Raw genomic sequence first — 21,377 nt, 5'->3', positions numbered from 1 at the left:
ATAGAGTAACATGACTTGCATAAGTTAACAGTTCATTTTGGTCACACAGTAGTTGAAGATAATAATAACTATAAATAACTTTTTTTTTAACTTTAGAGTACTGGGATATAATGAATTCATCTGAAAAGTATGATAAGATACCCGAGATCTGGGAAGGCCATAATATAGCTGATTATATTGATCCTGACATCATGCAGGTTTGTGTCACTCGTTAAATTATGTTATTTTGTTAGTCCTTTTTAATGCAACCACTGGAAGGTATGAGCATAACCTTGGGTTCACCTCTGTCTGTTCCCCTCGCTCCTTCTACCCCCACCAAGCCTCCCGGCCCTGATCATGACCGCCTGCTCCTGCCAGGTGTCCTGAGACTCCAGGATTCTGCCAACTAGGCTGCCATGGGCGCAGCACCATTAATCCTCTTCCCCCCAGCTGGCATTCTTCCATCCGGGCCCCTTCCAGACTCCTCAAACCTGCTGGTACTTCCTTCTGCCAGTCTTAGCAGATGGCGCCCCTTTGGAAAGAAAATAGAGTTGTAGGGTGTGAATTTCCTGATCTCTCACTCTGTCCTTTCCCCCATGGGGCCTTCTCACCACAGAGGTTTAGCCCTGGGTGCAGGCTCAGCTTGCTCTCTGACCTGGCCCACTCTCGTCTTCTCTGGAGTTTTCTCCATCACCGATGTCTTCCTCCTGTTCACTCCTCTCTCCATTTGCTGTTTCTTAGCATGTGAGTGTCCACAAGTTTGTCTCATCTTTTCTGAAAAGCGAAAACTTTCTTAAACCCTGTGTCCTCTTTTAGTTGCTGTTCTTTCTCTCCTCACTCAAGCTTTTTAAAAAGATACTTTGTAAAATATTTGCAGTGTACGTTTCAGTACTTTCCGATCCTCAATTCCCAAATGCTGTCCTGAATTTACATTTCAGTCTGGTTGTCGACATCTGTGCAAGCTCTTCATACCCTACATTCCGGACTCATTTCTGCTCCAGAAGCTAACCTGGTTGATAGCATCATGATTTATCTGGGTATCCAAGGAGTAAACTTAATGTACGCCTCTTTCAGTCTTCTCTTCCTGTTTGCTCCGCTTCTGAAATAGTCCTTGTTCTGGCGTCTTACTTCACCTCACTGCCTTTGCTTTCATTGGTCTTCTTGCTTTTCATTTTGTTGTCCACACTCCCATGTGTGAGAAATCTCCTTCACATGTTATTCTCCATTAAATTCTTGGGTACGCCTCTTGCTTTCTCTCTTGTTGTGTAGTGTCCAGTTTCCTTAGTCTCGGTTCAGCGTAGCCTGTGATTGGCCTGGCCTGTCCTCTTCCCGGCCTCCCCTACTCTGCACTTGTTACATAATTATTGATATGGGCACATTGGACTGTCAGATTTCTGTAAAGGTTTATTTGTTAGGTGGTGATATACATACACATATTTTTTTTGTTTTTGTAATTGTAAAGGCAGTGAGGTGGTATCTTGGGATGGCAGGATGGATAAATGGGCTGTTGTTGTGTAACGCCAGTTCACAATGATGTTGTAAGTTTTTCAAGAAATGAGGTTCTTTGTATATCTGCTGGGAGTGGTGGAGAATGAGGGAGGTGACGTCCGCACGGTTTTAATCTTGGTATTTGGAGTAATTGTTTTTAAATGAGAAAAAGAAATGACACAGAAGAGTTAACAATATGCTGTCAGCTTAGCGTTCCTGCCGTCTTCATTTTCTTCACAGAATCTGTTTGCTGGGAGGTAAGCCCTGGCATGTAAGACGAGGCCCACCTGAGACAACCCTGGCATTCACTGCATCCTGAAAGGCTTAGTGGAAACCTTGTTCCCATATAAGCGTTGCTATGCTGGTGTATCAGTTTTTCATTATTGCTTTTGTTTAATTACAACTCTTTTTAAAGAAATTGGAAGAGTTGGAAAAAGAGGAAGAGCTAAGGACAGCTGCTGGAGAGTACGACAGTGAATCTGAAAGTGAAGATGAAGAAATGTTGGAAATCCGACAGCTGGCAAGACAAATTAGAGAAAAAAAGAAGTTGAAAATTTTGCAATCCAAAGAGAAGAATACACAGGGACCCAGAATGCCTCGAACTGCAAAGAAGGCAAGTTTTATGTCTCTTCAAAGAGGCATGACCTGTTTCTTTGCTGATTGGATTCTTGTATAGTCATTGCTAAATACAGCATTTCAGCTCATGTGTGTCCCTAAGATTGTTCATACTTTTTGTTTTTGAGGAAGATTAACCCTGAGCTAACATCCACTGCCAGTCCTCCTCTTTTTGCTAAGGAAGATTGGCCCTGAGCTAACATCTGTGCCCATCTTCCTCTACTTTACATGCGGTATGCCTGCCACAGTATGGCTTGCCAAGCGGTGCATAGGTCTGCCCCTGGGATCAGAATCAGCAAACCCTGGGCCACCAAAGCAGAACATGCGAACTTAACCACTGTGCCAGCCCCTGTTCGTACTTTGTTTTCTTTGTATATATTAATTTTTCAGCTTGCTTGATTATTCTGATTATTATACCCTTTCTTGGTGACTTTGAAGTTCAGCACTATTAGATTCAAGTACTTTGCAGTTGTACAAATTAATTTCCTAATTCATGATATGTAGAAGTAAAGCCATCAATTCACATGTTCTTGTTTTATAATTTCTTTATTAGTCAGGACTCATCTTTTGCAATTTACAGAAACCTCACCCAATCTAACTTAAATCCAAAGGCAACTTATTGACTCCTATGACTGGTTAGGGTGGGGAGAATTGCACTTTAGGCACGAATGGATCAAATGATGTCAAGATTCTTTCCACTTCCCAGCTCTGTTTTCATTAGGTGTCTTTCTCTCCTGCTGCACGCTCTTGTCAGGGTGGCAGGTAAGGCTAGGTCCTGTGGGTGCCCCAAACCACAGGACATGGCAAAAATGGAAGGGCAGCTCCCTGAAGAAAGAGGGAGGGCAAAGTGTAATGAGAGAGGAAAAATAATGATGACGTTCCAGATGTTCACGGATTTTCATGGGATTTAATGAGTTGTCCAAAAACATGAACATGAGCCCATTTCATCAAACTAATTTTGCTTAAAACAAATATCCTTTTTAACACCATTTTAGGTTCAGCGGAAAGTCTTGGAGAATGAGATGCGCATCCTTGGTGTTGACATGGATGATAAAGACAATGTGAGTGTGCAGAGATGGTCTCAGATGCTTACAAAGTTGGATGCAGCTTTCTCTTAAAAACTAGGGTCCTAGAAACCAATAGGATTACAGAGTTGACTAAAAAGGAAAATAGAATTTTAGTATTTCCATTGAGGAGCTTCATTAGCATGAATCTTGATTAGTAGTGGCTAGTTAAGGACTGAAGGATGCACACTGTTTTGTCCATTTCCCTCAGGGACTGGTTCAGGGGCATTTGGCTCAAGGGACTGTGCTCTTGGTGCAGGATGGTATTTCCAAACTTAGTTCTTGTTGTAGATAGACCTTGCATGCTCCATCGTCCTTAATTAAAATTCATCCCTGGGGTTGGGGGAGGTTCCCCTGGGTGTTACTCCAATGTTCTGCTTCAGTTCACCTCAGTTACGAGAGGCAGCCCCAGTGCGTTTTCTTTTTCTTTTGTTTTTTTGCTTCATGTCAGTGTTTTAGTATATATCTATTTACATTATCTTCCATTCCAGGTTAATGGAAAATTTGGAATATACTGAAAACTTCTTAGAAAGAAAAAGATCACTTGTGGTTACAGCACACAAAAATAAGCTAGGTTGACATGTACATTTTTGCATCTACTTTTCATTGTAGTATAAGCATTTTTCATTTTAGTATAATTTTCTCACCTTTTTAATTGAGTAAAAACATTTAGTTTCTTTATTTAGGCTTTTTGGATTGTTTGCAGTTTAAAAATTCATATTGCGTCTCCACAAACAATGTAGGATGATGTGTAAGAAGTATACAAGAAAATAGAAGAATTTGCATAGGGAAAAGTACGAATTGGAATAAAATGTCAAAGAGAACAAAACAGATAAATTTATATTGTTCTATACAATTTTTTTACTTAAACTATGACTTTGATTTTGGTGACTAGTCTTTACACAGTGCTTTCATTAGCTTCGGTTCAGTTACCAAATAAAGATGAGATGTTATTGAGCTTCTCAATGTGAGAGGAACTTAGGCTATAAATACTTCAGAACTATTTTCCTGGGAGCCCAAAGATTAGAAGGCATTTCAGATACCTATTATGAATTCTAATGTTTTTGCTTGATGAATTATGCCAGAGCATAATATACATCTTCATATAGAGAACTTTTTCATATTCTGGATTATTTTCTCAAAACAGATCCCCAGAAGTGCAGTTACTAAAAGGGATAACATTGTGTTAAGGTTTTTTTCCAACAAGCGTGGACTAATTTGGGTTTTAATCAGCAATGTATGAGAGTATCTTGCTCACATGGAGTACTATTTTCGAAGATTGGCACCTGAGCTAACATCTGTTGCCAATCTTTTTTTTCCCTTCTTCTTCCCAAAGTCTCCCAGTACGTAGTTATATATTCTAGTTGTAGGTCCTTCTGGTGGTGCTGTGTGGGATGCTGCCTCAGCATGGCTTGATGAACGGTGCTAGGTCCGTGCCCAGGATCCAAACCAGTGAAACCCTGGGCCTCCGAAGCAGAGTTCATGAACTTAGCCACTCGGCCACAGGGTCAGCCCCCACATGGAGTACTATTTTAATGTACATATATAGCTTCTGACTTTCAGTTGTTTATTAACTGCTAGGCTCACTGCCTACATGACTTTCATGGTAGTTGTATTATTATTATTTCCCTGTTATTTACATCAGTTTACATAGTTATTTCAGTAACGAGGGTGAACAACGCACCTATGACCAGTATGAGCAGAGCTGACTTGCCCAGGGACTGACCACAGAGCCTGTCCTTAGCAGTCTGCATGTCTTTGCTTAGCCTCAAGGCTGAACTTTCTCATGGCTATCACTCTGTGTTCATATAGATAACCCCAAAATGGAGAGGTGAAGGAGAGAGACTCTTTATGTCTAAAACAGAAATTCTGATGCTAATCCGATGATCCTAGGGTAAGGGAAAACATTGTTGAATGGGCAGTTCTATGTAAACTTAGTTAAATGGAGTTAAAATCAGCTTTGTAATATAAAGTAGTTGTGTTAAGTGAAAAAGAATGTTTGACCAGTAATTGATGTGAAATTAACCGTATTTTAAAGACCTTTACCTTATTTTATAATGGTTCTAAAAGCTCCTAACTGTTCTCTTCCCTCATTGGGGTAATTTCACGTTTGTCACTAAGTCTGGAAGCCAGGCTGGGGTACTGAGGCACTGAAGTTTGCTTTTCAGGCCCATTATGCAGTCCAGGCCAGGAGATCTCGGAGTGTTACTAGGAAAAGAAAGCGGGAAGACTCTGTTCCACCCTCTTCTGTAGCCCGGAGTCGCAGTTGCTCTCGAACTCCACGTGATGTCTCTGGTCTTCGGGACGTCAAGGTTAGTCTCTGTAATGTGTCATTAAAAAACAACAGCCTCTGCTTTTAATTACATGAGACTCAGGGCAAAACACCCACACCTTTCATTTGGAGTGGCAGGGACGGCAGATGGGGGATTAGCTGCATTCTGCACCCCAAAAAGTAAGCTTGGGCCAGGGTACAGTGGGTGTCCCTGGATCTTTGCCCTAGGTACAGCATCCATGAGTGGTGTCCTTTCTCAGGAGTGGACAGAAGCATGGCGTCATAAGGCATCAGGCGATCTAGTCTAGGTCCCAGCCATTTACAGTTGTGATAGGAAATGGACCCTGATCAGAACCTAGAGGCCTGGGAGCCGCAAACCCATGCAGGTAACCAGACCAGAGGGAGTTGTTTTGGCCAGTCTGTTGGGAAAGACATTTTGGATGTACACAGTCTTTTTTGCTGAAGCTTCTTTTTATTTAAAAAACACAAACAGTATTAGTTTCAGCATTTTGAAAGTTTAGACATAGGAGAAATTCTGTATGTAAACTTGCAGCAGTCTTCTTTATAGAAGCCTGTGTTTTCCATTCCTCCATGGCACCTCTGTCTAGAAATCTGGATTTTAATACCAGCATTGCCACTTATCAGTCAGATGTGAGCAGTACAATTTCATGGGCCGGAATCTCAGTTTCTTTCTCTGTCTAAGGGGGAGTTAGATGTATCTAATCTTCCAGATCTAAAATGTGTCTGGTCCTTCTAGGTACAAAACTTCTCTAGATATAATTTTACCCCATCTTTATACACAGATATTGGTTGAATTCCTGTAGATACTGTGGAGAGTCTGAGGGAAAACAGTAGTGAGTGAGACTTACCAGGGCTTCTCCACAGAATAGACCTGGACCACTGAGACAGGTAACAAAGATACATGAGGAAATTTAGTTTTTGGTAGCTAATGTGTTTTATGGTTTCTTCTCCTTTATAGATGGTGAAGAAAGCAAAGACTATGATGAAGAATGCTCAGAAGAAGATGAATCGCTTGGGGAAGAAAGGCGAGGCAGACAGACATGTATTTGATATGAAGCCCAAGCACTTACTCTCTGGAAAGAGGAAAGCCGGTAAAAAGGACAGGAGATAGTGTCCTTGTCAGCTGAAACAGTTTAGCTAGACTGTTGTTTGTTTCTTGTTTTGGTATGGTATGGTTTCATAAAATTGGAGTCATGATCTATAAACTGAAAATAACAATAGCAGTTGTTGCTTTGCTTAGAACTATGGTTAATCCTTAACTATACAGGTGTGGGACATTTTTATCACTGCATATTACATTTTGAGTAGAGAGTGGTTTCTGCATTTAATGGAGTTTTGATTGCTTCAGATTTGCAGAACTGGAAAGATGTATTGATTTGACTATGTGGTTTTTTTTTTCTCCCGAAGTCCACCCACTACATAGCTGTATGTTTTAATTGCGGGTCCTTCTAGTTGTGCATTATGTTGTTTTTGATGGAGAAAAATCTTTTCTTCTGCAAGAGGGAACTTTGGTTTACTGCACATGAATAGTCTTTTTTTGCAAAGAAAACTTCTCCACTTGTGGACATGGGCAGAAAGCTGCTATTCCTGTCCTGCAGACACAGGAGCAAATGCAAGTTTATATGTTGGAATGCCAGGGCTAAATTATTTTCTAGTCTTTTTGTACAGAGTACCAATGTAATTCGTCTTCAACTATTTGATCCAAAATAAATTTCTAAAAGAAAATAGTTTGTATTTATTTAGGGTTATTTTGTTTTGTTTTGTTGACTTAGTTACAAATTAGTGTTGATTTGGTCAGATAAACAGGTGAAAAAATAAATGACAATTCCTTTTTGTTTTTAAAATCACAATAAGCTCACACCCATTAGGATGGCCACTATCAAAAGAACAGAAAATAGGTGGAGTGATGTCAGCTTCATGGCCGAGTGAGCCCATCTCTTAGTCTCTCCCCACTAACATACAATGAAAAGGACATTCATAAACCAACAGAGGACGTTCACGTAACACAGTAGACGTGTGAGAGATCCACACTGCTCTATATTTGAAGGTGAGGGTGCTGGACCCCCGCTGGGAGGTAGTGCAAGGAGATAAAGGAATCTCCTGAGTGGCAGCAATTTAGGGCACAGGACCTTGCACAGCAGCTGGCACACAACCATGCGAGGAGAAGGTGGGGAAAGGTAGCCCTCTGTGGGAATGTTTGTGTTCTTGGACACCTTCCAGGCCATGGAAATGCTCCCCAATGAGGCAGCTAAGCAATCACTGGGGCATCCACACCAAGCCAAGCAGCCCGCTTAGGCAGATAGTTTGGCATGGGGATGTGCGGGATCACGCACTTGAAAGAAAGCACCCCTTCCTCTAGGTAGACCAGCTCGGCTAGTCAGCCAGAGCAGGGGAACCCTGCCAGAACGCCTGCACATACATATGTAAAGCAGCAGCAGCCAGCAGGCAAACACAGACGGGCCGTCGGCAAAGCTTCCAACAGGCAGGCACATCTGCCAGGGTTTGCAGGTGGCTCAGAAAACACAGCTCCTGCCCTGCCACCCCAGTGTTGGAAGGTAGAATCTGCAAACAGATGCTACCACTATGTGACAGCAAAAGTCCACACCATCAAAAGGCAGGAAGAAGTATATTAAAGCTCCAGAACAGAAGGAAAATGGCAAGTACCCAGAAATCAATCCTCAAGTCACAGAAATTTACAATCTTAAATGACAGAGAATTCAAAATAATTATAAAGAAACTCAACAACTTACAAGAAAACTCAGACAGTTTAGTGATCTCAGGAATAAAAATGAACAGAGGGAATTCTTCACAAAAGAAATTGAAACTAAAAAAACAAATGTTGGAGATGAAAACAATGAATAAGGTAAAGAAAAATCTAGAGTCCTTGAAAAACAGATAGTATGGAGGACAAAAGCAGTAATTTAGAGGACAGAAATATATAAATGCTGCAGATGGAGGACTAAAAAGAACTGAAGAAATTCTCTGAGAAATATCTGACTGAGTTAAGAATTGTAACAAGGATTATAAGTATTCCAGAAAGAGAAAAGAGCAGAGAGGTTGTTCAAAGAAATAATAGCTGAGAACTTCTCAAACCTAGAGGGGGCACTGGAATTACATATAAATGAAGCTAATAGAACTCCTAATTACATCAATGTAAAAAGACTTTCTCCAAGGCGTATATTAGTAAAACTGGCAAAAGTCAATGACAAAGAAGAAATATTAAGGATGAAGGCAGAAAAAAATAACCTACAAAGGAACCCCATCAGGCTTTCAGCAGATTTTCGGCAGAAACCCTACAGGCTAGGAGAGAGTGGAGTGATATATTCAAAATTCTGAAAGACAAAACCTTTCAGCCAAGAATACTCTATCTAGCAAAACTACCCATAAGAAACCATCAAAAGGCCCTCATCCCTGAAAAAAAAAGAGTTTACAAAGCCTTGAGCAAGGAGATACTGACAGACAAAATCAGAAAACTGTGTCTATCAGAAGAGGTTAGCAAACTATTATAACATTGAAGATGAAGGAAAGGCAGCATCAAAAATAACTATAATCACTTCATTTTAATCACAAACTCACAAGACAAAACGGAGTAAGATGTGACAACAATAACTTAGATGGCCAAGAGGAAAGGAAGGGAACCTGCTTAGACTAAAGAAATAAGAGGGTATCAAAGTGGACTATTTCATCTACTAGATCTTTTATACAAACATCATAGTAACCACTAAACAAAAAATCAGAACAAAGACACAAATAATAAGAAACTCAGAAAACCATCATAGAGAAACACCAAACTGAACTGGCAGTCAGAAATACACAGGATGAGAAACAAGGAAAATAAAGAACAACCAGAAACAAGTGATAAAATGGCAGTATTAAGCCTTCATATATCAATGATCACTCTACATGTAAATGGATTGAATTCTCCAATCAAAAGACCCAGAGTGGCTGGATGGATTAAAAAATAAGACCCAACAATATGCTGCCTCCAGGAAACACATCTCAGGTCTAAAGATAAACACAGGCTCAGAGTGAAGGGATGGAAGATGATACTCCAAGCTAATAGCAAATAAAAGAAAGCAGGTCTTGCTGTACTTATCACACAAAATAGACTTCAAGATAAAGTAGACAATGAGAAATGAGGGGCAGTGTATAATGATAAAAGGGAGATTCCACCAAGAGGACATAACGTTTATGGATATATGTGCACATAACACAGGAGCACCAGAGTACATAAAGCAACTATTAACACACCTAAAAGGAGAAATTAACAGCAACACAGCGATAGTAGGGGACCTCAGCACCCAACATACATCAGTGGATAGTTCATCCATACTGAAAGTAAACAAGGAAATACTGGAATTAAATGAAAAACTAGACCAGATGGACTTAATAGATGTATATAGAGAACACTCCATTCAAAATCAGGAGAATACATATTCTTCAAGTGCACATAGAACATCGTCAAAGATAGACCATATGTTGGGAAACAAGGCAAGCCTCAGTAAGTTTAAGAAGATTGAAGTCATATCAAGCAGCTTTTCCGAACATCATGTTATGAAACTAGAAATCAACTACAAGAAAAAAGCTGAAACAGTCACAAACATGTGGTGACTAAACAACCAATGGATCAATGAAGAAATTTAAGAAGAAATATGAAAATATCTGAAGACAAATGAAAATGAAAATACACCATATCAACTCATATGGGATGCAGCAAAAGCTGTCTTAAGAGGGAAATTCGTAGCAATACAGGCCCACCTTAAACAAGAGAAATCTCAAATAAGTAATCTTAAACTACACCTAATAGAACTAGGAAAGAACAAACAAAGCCCAAAGTAAGCCGAAGGAGGGAAATAATAAAAATTAGAGCAGAAATAAATGAAATAGAAACCAGAAAAGTCAATAAAAAGGATCAATGAAACTAATAGCTGGTTCTTTGATAATATAAACATCTTGAGAAGACAAACCCTTAACCAGACTCACTAAAAAAAAAGAAGGTTCGAATAAATTAGAAATGAAAGAGGAGAAATTACAACAGATACAGAAATACAAAGAATTATGAGAGAATACTATGAAAAGTTATATGCAAACAAATTGGAAAGTCTAGAAGAAATGGATAAATTCTTAGACTCATACAGCTTCTCAAAACTGAACCAAGAAGACATAGAGAATCTGAGTAGACTAATCACAAGTAAAGAGATTGAAACAATAATCAAAAACTTTCCAATAACTGAAAGTCCAGTACCAGATGGCTTCTCTGGAGAATTCTATCAAACATTCAAAGAAGATTTAGTACCTATCTTTCTCAAACTATTCCAAAAAGTTGAAGAAGACGGAAGACTACCTAACACATTCTACAAGGCCATGTCACCCTGATCCCAAAGCCAGACAAGGACAATACAAAGAAGGAATATCACTGATGAACATAGATGCAAAGAATCTTCAAGAAAATATTGGCAAACCAAATACAACAATACATTAAAAGGATCATACACCATGATCAAGTGGGATTTATACCAGGGACACAGGGATAGTTTAACATCCACAAATCAATCAATATCATACACCACATTAACAAAGTGAGGAATGAAAATCACATGATCGTCTCAATAGATGCAGAGAAAGCATTTGACAAGATCAAACATGTATTTATGATAACTCAATAAAATGTGTATGAAAGGAAAATACCTCAAAATAATAAAGGCCATATATGACAAACCCACTGCCAATGTCATACTCAGTGGGGAAAAGCTGAGAGCCATCCCTCTGAGAACAGGAAGAAGACAAGGGTGCCCACCTTCACCACTCCTATTCAACATAGTACTGGAGATTTTGTCCAGAGCAACTGCACAAGAAAAAGAAATGAAAGATATCCATATTGGCAAGGAAGAAGTGAAACTCTCGCTGTTTGTACATGACATGATTCTATATATAGAAAACCCTAAAGAATCCGTCAGAAAACTATTAAAAATAACAACTACAGCAAAGTGGCAGGGTACCAAATCAACTTACAAAAATCAGTTGTATTTCTGTACTCTAATAATGCACTAACAGAAAGAAAACTCAAGAATATAATCCTATTTACCTTCGCAGCAAAAAGAATAAAGTATCTAGGAATAAATTTAACCAAGGAGGTGAAAGATGTATACAATGAAAATTATAAAACATTGTTGAAAGAAATCAATGACATAAAGAAATGAAAGAATAAACATAGTTAAATTGTCCCTACTACCTAAAGCAGTCTACAGGTTCGAGACAATCCCAATCAGAACCCCAGTGACATTCTTCATGGAAATAGAACAAGGAATCCTAAAATTAATATGAAACAACAAAAGACCCAAATCACTAAAGCAATCCTGAGAAAAAAGAACAAAGCTGGATGCGTCACAGTCCCTGGCTTCAAAATATGCTAGAAAGCGATAGTAATGAAAACAGCATGGTACTGGTACAAAAAAAGGCACACAGATCAATGCAACAGAATTGAAAGCCCAGTAATAAACCACACATCTATGGGCAGCTAATCTTCGACAAAGGAGCCAAGAACACACAATGGAGAAAGGAAAGTCTGTCCAATAAATGATGTTGGGAAAACTGGACAGCCATATGCAAAAGAATGAAAGTAGACCATTACCTTACACCATACACAAAAATTTACTCAAAATGGATCAAAGACTTGAGGGTAAGACATGAAACCGTAAAACTCCTACAAGAAAATATAGGCAGTACACTGGGTTTTTTTTTTTTTTTTTTGAGGAAGATCAGACCTTGAGCTAACATCTCCTTTTGAGCTCCTTTTGAGCTGCCAATCCTCCTCTTTTTGCTGAGTAAGACTGGCCCTGAGCTAACATCTGTACCCATCTTCCTCCAGTTTATATGTGGGTCGCCTACCACAGCGTGGCTTGCCAAGCGGTGCCATGTCCACACTTGGGATCCAAATCAGTGAACCCCGGGCTGCTGAAGTGGAACGTGCAAACTTAACCACTGCACCACCAGGCTGGCCCAATAGTACACTCTGACATTGGTCTTAGCCACATCTTTTTGAATACCATGTCCACTTGGGCAAGGGAAACAAAAGAAAAAACAAACAAGTGGGACTTCATCAGACTAAAGAGCTTCTGTAAGGCAAAGGAAACCAGGAACAAAATGAAAAGACAACCCACCAACTGGGAGAAAATATTTGCAAATCATATGTCCAACAAGGAGTTTTCCAAAATAGATAAAGATCACACATAACTCAACAACAAAAAAACCTGATTAAAAAAATGGGCAGAGAATACGAACACACATTTTTCCAAAGAAGATATACAAATGGCCAATAGGCACGTGGGAACATATTCAACATCACTAATCGTTAGGGAAATGCAAATCAAAACTACAATGAGATATGACCTTACACCCATTAGAATGGCTATAATTACCAAGATAAAAAAATATATATTGGAGAGGATGTGGAGAAAAGAGAACCCTCATACCCTACTGGTGGGAATGCAAACAGGTGCAGCCACTATGAAAAACAGTATGGAGATTTCTCAAAAAGTTAAAAATAGAAATGCTATATGGTCCAGGTATCCCACTACTGGGTATTTATCTAAAGAACTTGAAATCAACAATTCAAAGAGACTTATGCACCTCTATGTTCATTGTGACACTATTCACAATAGCCAATATGTGGAAGCAACCGAACTGCCCATCAACTGATGAATGGATGAAGATGATGTGGTGTGTACAAACACACACACACACACACACAATGGAATGCTACTCAGCCATAAAAAAGACAGAATCATCCCATTTGTAACAACATGGATGGACCTTGAGGGTATTATGTTAAGCAAAATAAGCCACACAGAGGAAGATAAATACCACATGATTTCACTCATGTGTGGAGGATAAACAAATGGACAAAGAGAACAGATTAGTTGTTACCAGAGGGGAAGGGGGTTGGGGGGTGGGTATAAGGGTAAAGGGGCACATATGTATGGTGACTGACAAAGTACAACTGAAATTTCTCAATGTTATAAACTATTATGACCTCAGTTAAAAAAAAAAACAGAAAAGTGTTAGTGAGGATGGGGAGAAATTGGAATCCTTTGGCACTGTTGGTGGGAATGTAAAATGGTGCGGCCACTGTAGAAAATAGTATAGACGTTCCTCAAAACTTTAAAAATAGAATTACTACATGATTCAGCACTACTACTTCCAGGTATATATCTAAAAGAATTCAAGGTGGGATCTTGAAGAGGTGTCTGTACCTTCATGTTCATTGCACAATTATTCACAATAACCACAAGGTAGAAGCAATGTCTATGGATGGAGGAATGAATAAAGAAAATGTAGTAAATGCGTACATTGGAATAATATCCAGCCTTAAAAAAGGAAATTCTGTTACATGCTGCAATGTGATTGAACGTTAAGGACAAGCTAAGTGAAATAAGGCAGTCACATAAGGACAAATGCTATGTGATTCCACTTTGAAGTATTTAAAGTAGTCAAAATCATAGAGACAGAAAGTTATAAGGTAGTTTCCAAGGGCTGGGGAGAGGGAGAAAGTGTTTAATAGTATAGAGTTTCAGTTTTACAAGATGAAAAAGTTCTAGAGATCTCTTCAACAGCAATGTGAATATACTTAATACCACCTAATTGGACACTTAAAAATGGTTAAGATGGTAAATTTAATGTTATGTATTTTTTCCACAATTTAAAAAAAAAACCTCCCAACAAAGAAAAGCCCTGGACCAGGTGGCTTCACTGGTGAATTCTGCCAAACATTTAATGAACAACTAACACCAACCATCTCAAACTTCCCCAAAAAAATGAAGAGGAGGGTACACTTCATAACTTACTCTGTGAGGCCAGCATTGCCCTCAAATCAAAGCCATACAATGACACTACAAGAAAAAAAACCTACAAGCCAATATCCCTTATAAATACTAATGCAGAAATCCTCAACAAAATACTAGCCAACAGAATTCAGCAGCATATTAAAAGGATTATTCACCATGACAGATTCCTGGAAGGCAATGATGAGTCAACATACAAAAATCAATCAATGTAATGCATCACATTTACAGAATGAAGGATGAAAACCTCATGTTTATCTCAATCAATGCAGAAAAAGCATTTGACAAAATTCAACCTCCAATTATGATAAAAGGACTCAAACTAGGACTAGAAAGAAACTACAACACAGTAAAGGCAACTTGAAAACCCTATAGTAAACATCATACTCAAGGGTGAAAGACTGAAAGCTTTTCCTTTTAAGAGCAGGAGGAAGGCAAGCATGCCCACTCTTGCCACTTCTATTTAACGTAGTTCTGGAAGGCTTAGCTAGAGCAGTTAGACAAGGAAGGGAAATAAAAGATAGACAAATTGAGAAGGACAAAGTAAAATTACCTTTGGAGAACTCTAAATATTTTATACCAAAAAGAAAAAAACAAGAATAAATGAACTCAGCAAAGTTGAAGAATACAAAATCAAGACACAAAAATCAGTTTCAATTACATTTCTATGCACTAACAATGAACAGTCCAAAAAGCAAATTAAGAAAATAATTCCACTTACAATAGGATCTAAAAGAATAAAATATTTAGCAATTAACCAAGGAAGGAAAACACTTGTACATTGAAAACTACAAGACATTGCTGAAATAAATTTAAAGACAAATAAATGTAAAGACATCCTGTGTTCAAGCATGGAAAGATTTAATACTGTTAAGATGCCAGTACCACCCAAAGTAGTCTATAGATTCAATGCATCCCACATTAAAATGCCAATGATGTTTTTTGTAGAAATAAGAAAATCCATCCTAGAGGGCCGGCCCCATGGCCGAGTGGTTAAGTTGCACGCTCTGCTTCGGCAGCCCAGGGTTTTGCCGGTTCAAATCCTGGGTGCAGACATGGCACTGCTCATCAAGCCACGCTGAGGCAGCGTCCCACATGCCACAACTAGAAGGACACACAATTAAAATACACAACTATGTACCCGAGGGGGCTTTGGGAGAAAAAGGAAAAAATAAAATCTTAAAAAAAAAAAAAATCCATACTAAAATTCTATGGAATCTTAAGGGACCCAAATAGGTAAAGTAATCTTGGAAAAGAAGAATGAAACTGGAGGACTTAACACTTCCTGACTTCAAAACTTAGTGCCATGCTACAGGGATCAAGGAGTGTGCTACTTACTGCCTTAGAGACAATTACATATACCGATGGAATAGGATAGAGACCCAGATAAACCGTCACATATATGGCCAAATTACTTTCAAGAAGGATCCCAAGACCATTCAATGGAGAAAGGACGTTTGGAGAAAGGACAAGAGATGGTTTTGGGGAAACTGGGTATCCACATGGAAAAGAATGAAATTGGAACCCTTTCTTACAGCATATATTAAAATTAACTCAAAATGGATCAGACCTAAACATAAGAGCTAAAACTATAAAATTCCTAGAAGAAAACATAGAAGAAAATCTTCAGGACGTTGGATTTAGCAATGATTTCTTGGGTATGAGACCAAAAGCCCAGGCAATAAAAGAAAATTTGAAAAATTGAACTTTATCAAAATTTAAAACTTTTACACCTAAAGACACCATCAACAGAGTAAAAAGGCAACCCACAGAATGGGAGAATATGTTTGCAAATCACATATCTGCTAAGGGATTCATATCCAGAATACATAAAGAATTCCTAAAACTCAACAGTAAAAACCAAGCAACCCAATTCAAAAATGGGCAAAGGACTTATATATAGATATTTCTCCAAAGAGACATACAAATAGCCAATAAATAAATGGAAAGATGCTCAACATCACCTAGTCACTAGGGAAATGCAAATGAAAACCATAGTGAGATACCACCTCACATCCATTAATATGAGTATTATTTAGGAAAAAAAGCAGATGTTGGTGAGGATGGAGAAATTGGAACTGTTGTTCATTGCTGATGGGAATATAAAGTGGTGCAGCCACTGTGAAAGACAGTAAGACAGTTCCTCAAAAAATTAAACAATTATCATAGGATCTGGTACTTCCACTTCTCAATATATATACAAAAGAATTTAAAGCAGAAACTTGAACAGATATATAGCCATAGCAGCATATATTCACAGTAGCCAAAAGGTGGAAACAACCAAATGTCCATTGATAGATGAATGGATACACACAATGGTACATACATACAATCAAATATTATTTACCCTTAAAAAGAATTAACTTTTGACACATGCTAAAACATGGATAAACCTGGAAGACATTATGCTAAGTGGAGTAAGCCAGGCACAAAAGGACAACTATTGCATGATCCCCCTTTATGAGGTCCCTAGAACAGTCAAATTCGTAGAGACAGAAAGTAAAACAATGGTTACCAGGGACTAGGGTAAGGAGGAATTGGAAAGTTATTGTTTAATGCGTACAGAGTTCAGTTTGGGATGATGGAACAGTTCTGGATATGGATAATGGTCAGGTTTGCACAACAAGATGAATGTTCTTAATGCCACTGAATGTATACTTAAAATGGTAGATTTTATGGTATGTATATTTTACCACATTAAAAAAAAAGATACGCACACTCCGAGAGGTGTTCTACTGGGAGAACATTAGCCAGAGAAATAGTTTTCAGGGTATATTTTAAGTTATGTGTAAGTTGTTGAGTGAATTAATAAGATTCTTTAATTTTTTTTTTCTTACATCTTGGGAGAGATCAGAGTGAGAGATTGGAACAAGGGAGAGAAGGAAAACAAAACAAAAGATAATTTCAGGTTTCTAGGAGCAGGCAGAGAAAATTAAACAAAGGAAGGCACCATTAACAAGGAGAGTCTCCTGAGTGTTTAGGACGCCCATTTTAAGTAGGAGTGAGCGTGTTGGACCTTCTCCGCGTTGAGCCTGCAGTCGCCATGGAGCTGTGTACAGGACCTGGGAAAGGAGCCGGTGCTACCCAGGCAGAAGGAGGCTCCCAGAGTGTGAAGCCAGCCAGGCAGGGCTAGGCCCAGGTAGGTGATTGAGCCGCAGGTAAGACCTTCGGTCCTTCCACTAGAGCTGTTGGGCCAAGTCCTGGTGGCCACTGTGCTCCTCTGTGAGACTTGCAGTGCTCAGACCTGACTGCCAATTCCTTCCACTAGAGGGAGTTTTTGAAAACGGCCCCCAGAGGTAGTGCTTCTAATCATTTGCCTTTGCCTTCATTCCTGTACCTCTCTGTTCCCTTTTCCAGATTTCCAGTGTTCTTTCTAGAAGCCTTGTTGCCCACACGCTGCACTTTCAGAGTGACAGCTATGTCAACATGCCCTTCAGTGTCTTTCCTGGGTATAAACCTCACCTCAGTGTCTTTCCTGAATATAAAGCTTATAATGCCAATGTTACAGGTTTTCTGCTTCCTCTAGACTCAGTGTTATTCAGCGTGTTTTCTCTGAAAGAGTGTTTTATAGTGCTGTTCATATCTGTTAGCTTAGATCTGTGTGTACTCATAATTTAAAACACACCGTGTGTTTACGTCTTTTTCCTGAACCGTTGAGAGAGTTGCAGGCACGATGGCCCCCTATCCCTAAATACTTCAGTGTGTATTTTCTAAAACTAAATACATTTTCTTCCATAACCAGACGGAACTTATTGGAATCAGGAAATTAACGTTGATGAAGTACTATTGTCTAATCTACAGAAGTTATTCAGATTTTACAAATTATTCAACAATGTCCATTAGAGCAAAAGAAGCAGTAGATGATGTGTTGCAGTCAGCTGTCATGATGCTTGGTCTCCTTCGGTCTGTAACTTTCCTCAGTTTTTCTTTGCTTTTCATGATATTGACATTTTTGAAAGGTACAAGCCAGGTATTTTGTAGCTGCTACTTGATTTGAATTTGTCTAATTTTCCCTTACTATAAGTTATACATTTCTTGGGCAGGGGAAGTGGAGGACCACAGAAGTGCTGTGTTATAGTATCTTATATTTATATTCTCATGTTTATATTGTTATATTTATTTTCTTATATTTTATAGCTACATAAAGTATATAGGTACATATTATAGACATATATGTAGGTGTGTTTTTATATCTTTCTGTTTTTTAATCCTCTTAGGATTTTGTCTTTTCTAATTGAGGTTCTGAAATTTCGTTGTAAATTTCTTCAGGTTTTTTCCTCCTCCTCCTGCTGGATACTAGGTGGCTCTTCCAATTTCAGAATGTCTTTATTGTTGGAAAAGTACCAGCTATATTTTACAAAGATGCCTCTCCTTCATTCTTTTGCTTTTCTCTGAGAATTCCTTTCATTTGCAAGAATGCTGATGTATTTGATTTTATTTGTACTGTCTGTTCTGTCATTTCTAAAGTTTAGTGTGAGAGGAAGCCATTCACAACCAGAAACTCTATTTTTTTTTTTTTTTTTTTTGCATGCCATTATGCTTCTCTAGTTTCCTTCCATTTGTGGTCATGTCACTAAGTAAAATGATCCAAAGTTGACCCCGTTTCTACCAGTGTGAAATAGCTTTGTGCACAGTGCTGGAAGCTAAAACGTACTAACCATGGTCTTTGAAACTCTAAACATTATTAATGTCCCTTTGAAAAAGAGCTTTTCCCCACAAGGGTGAAAGACATGTTAAATTGGTACTTCTCAACAGATATGTAGGGAGGTTGTTGGTATAAAAACTAAGGTTTGGGATCAGCGTGGAAATATTAGAAATGATGGGCCAGTAAACACTTCTAGGTTCTTCCAGTGAATTCCAGCAGGATAAAGTTTTTTTTGCCCAGACACTACAGCAGAACAAGGGAAAGAACAGAGAAGAAGAGATCCTGAAATTCCAGTGCTGGAATTCATCCACTCAACCCGGTCAACTCCATCTTGAAACTCTACCTTGTGGATTCGTTTCATGAATGATGACCCCAAGACCAAAGACCAGGGAATCCTCAAAGAAGGAGTAAGCAATTTCCATCTGATTTTTATTTATTTTCAGGAAAATGATCAAATATATTTATACATGGCAAAGAATTTAACAAGCACTTAGTAAAAGTGGTTTCCTCATTAGGATTTACTTAGAAAATCAGTGAATTACAATACCTCTTTTTCAAGATTTCTTATTATTCAAGTTTTTGCATTTTAATACATTTTTGATAATGAAGATTATGAGTATAGATCTTGTGAAATGGGCAGTAAAAACAGGTTAATATGTAACTATGATAACATTTCAATAAAAAGATTCACCTCTTTAAGGAAATTAAACAATTTTATTTTTAAAATGATTATATGTTTGTATGCTAGCAAGCATTTATTTCTAGTCTAAGTCAGTATTTTGATGAGATTAATTTCCTCAGTTAATACTAACAGACATTTAATTTTTTTTCTTATATGTCATCATCATGCAACATATCTTCCTAAAGGATGAAATTCTCCAAGGACAAATGATCAAGGACCCAGTAGAGAGGCCACGTGAAGAGCTGCCGTACCTGTGTGAGCTCGTGTCTGCACCCAGCTAATGAGGAATGGTGAAGCCACTAGAGGGAAAGTTTTAGGACAAAAATGACGTTTTCTATAGAAAGCAGCTGAAGCATTTTAAGAGATGGATGAAAACAAGGGAGCTCTCGAGTATAATTGTGAAGGAGATTCTTAAGCTAAATCTAAGTGATTAAAGAAATTTTATGACTAGATTTCTGTAGTGCACCGTCATCAGCATGTGTGCTGTTTTAATCTGAAATAGGAGCTGAGATCATGGGGTTGGGTGACCCCTTACTTCGGACAGTCCCCTCCCACAGCTTCTCTCTTGTGAATTTTGTCAGGCTCCACAAATGGGGAGACGTCCAGTAAATGACCCCACCACTTGAACAGAAAGCCCTTTGTGATGGTCTTAATCCACGGGGTGACCTCCTCCTGTTCCTAGGCTGCCCTGTCCAGGAGGACCCCCATCTCCTTCCAGGTCATGTAGCAGTAATGTTGGACCCCCCTGGGGTCTAGGTTCACCATAAGGTTTTTCCTCACAAACAGAAGATAGCCAATTTTATGGTCCCGCCAGACATTATTCAATGGACTCTTGTGGTAAATTTGGGTCATAAAAATTATATCCTTTATGGAAAGCTGTGACAAAAGTTGATCTGTGTTAATTCAAACACAAGGAAAATACGTTGGAGAGAGAATTCAAATTCATTCTTTTTTTCATTCAAAAAATATATACAGTGCATCCACTGAGTGCCACTCACTCATTTTTCACTGGGGAGACCAAATTAAAGAAAGCACAGTTTTATAGCCTTGAAAATTCATTTTGTTGTGCACCCAATGGGATAATTATATGGACACAATTGAAATATGAAAAGTGCTATAAGTAACTGATAAGCATATTTCTGTGGGGCACATACATCCTGATTTCATAAACAAAAGTCGTATTTTATCTGTAAATACCATGTAAGGGATTTCTGTGTTCATAGATTGTGAATCGGGTTTTCATAGGTTTCATGAGAAGGCTCTACCTCTGATTCTTATCTAACTCAGCATCACTTATTAAGTAACAACCAATGTTCAGATTCTTAGCTTTCACCTATCCTCATGTTGTAAAAACAGAGAATGCATCATAGAAATCCACACACAATTTTCTATATTTGCACCCAAAGTTTATTTTCTTTCCTGGAGTTTTGATTGGAGGTAAGAATTTGAGTAACTAACACAGTTGTGTAGAAAGATTTAGAAGACAAGATGCAGGGTACCTGTTCCATAGGGATTCCCGGCCCAGCCTGCAGATGTCTCACGGCTGCCCTACTCACTCCCAAGGCGTCTTTTTCTTCCAGAGCAATCTTCGGGATTGCTTAGGGAGTGACCAGAGCAGGAGCCAATGAAATACCCTGGAAAGCATGGATAAAGTGCCTACTTTATTGGAAATTTTTTTAACTAAACAGGATAATTCCCTTCCTAATCCCCATTTAGTGGATAAAATAGATTTAATTCTGAATTATCACCTTATTATCAATTCAACTTTTCA

The 21,377-nt window shown here is 38.6% G+C and overlaps 1 protein-coding gene across 2 annotated transcripts in view; it reads left to right on the top strand.

Moving 5' to 3' along the window:
• The window catches only part of GTPBP4 (GTP binding protein 4), a 127,124-nt gene extending 119,960 nt beyond the window's left edge, over positions 1-7,164 (top strand). For both annotated transcript variants that reach the window (XM_044762612.2, XM_014856257.3), the window contains exons 13-17: positions 97-197; positions 1,883-2,080; positions 3,078-3,143; positions 5,315-5,458; positions 6,398-7,164. In XM_044762612.2, coding sequence (XP_044618547.1) covers positions 97-197; positions 1,883-2,080; positions 3,078-3,143; positions 5,315-5,458; positions 6,398-6,550 — 662 coding nt within the window. In that variant the 3' untranslated portion in view covers positions 6,551-7,164. The remainder of the gene's footprint in view (positions 1-96; positions 198-1,882; positions 2,081-3,077; positions 3,144-5,314; positions 5,459-6,397) is intronic.
• The last annotated feature ends 14,213 nt before the right edge of the window (positions 7,165-21,377 follow it).

Source organism: Equus asinus, chromosome 29 (genome assembly GCF_041296235.1).
Source record: "Equus asinus isolate D_3611 breed Donkey chromosome 29, EquAss-T2T_v2, whole genome shotgun sequence".
Classification (NCBI taxonomy): domain Eukaryota; kingdom Metazoa; phylum Chordata; class Mammalia; order Perissodactyla; family Equidae; genus Equus; species Equus asinus.
This window is presented reverse-complemented; position numbering and strand designations above follow the sequence as displayed.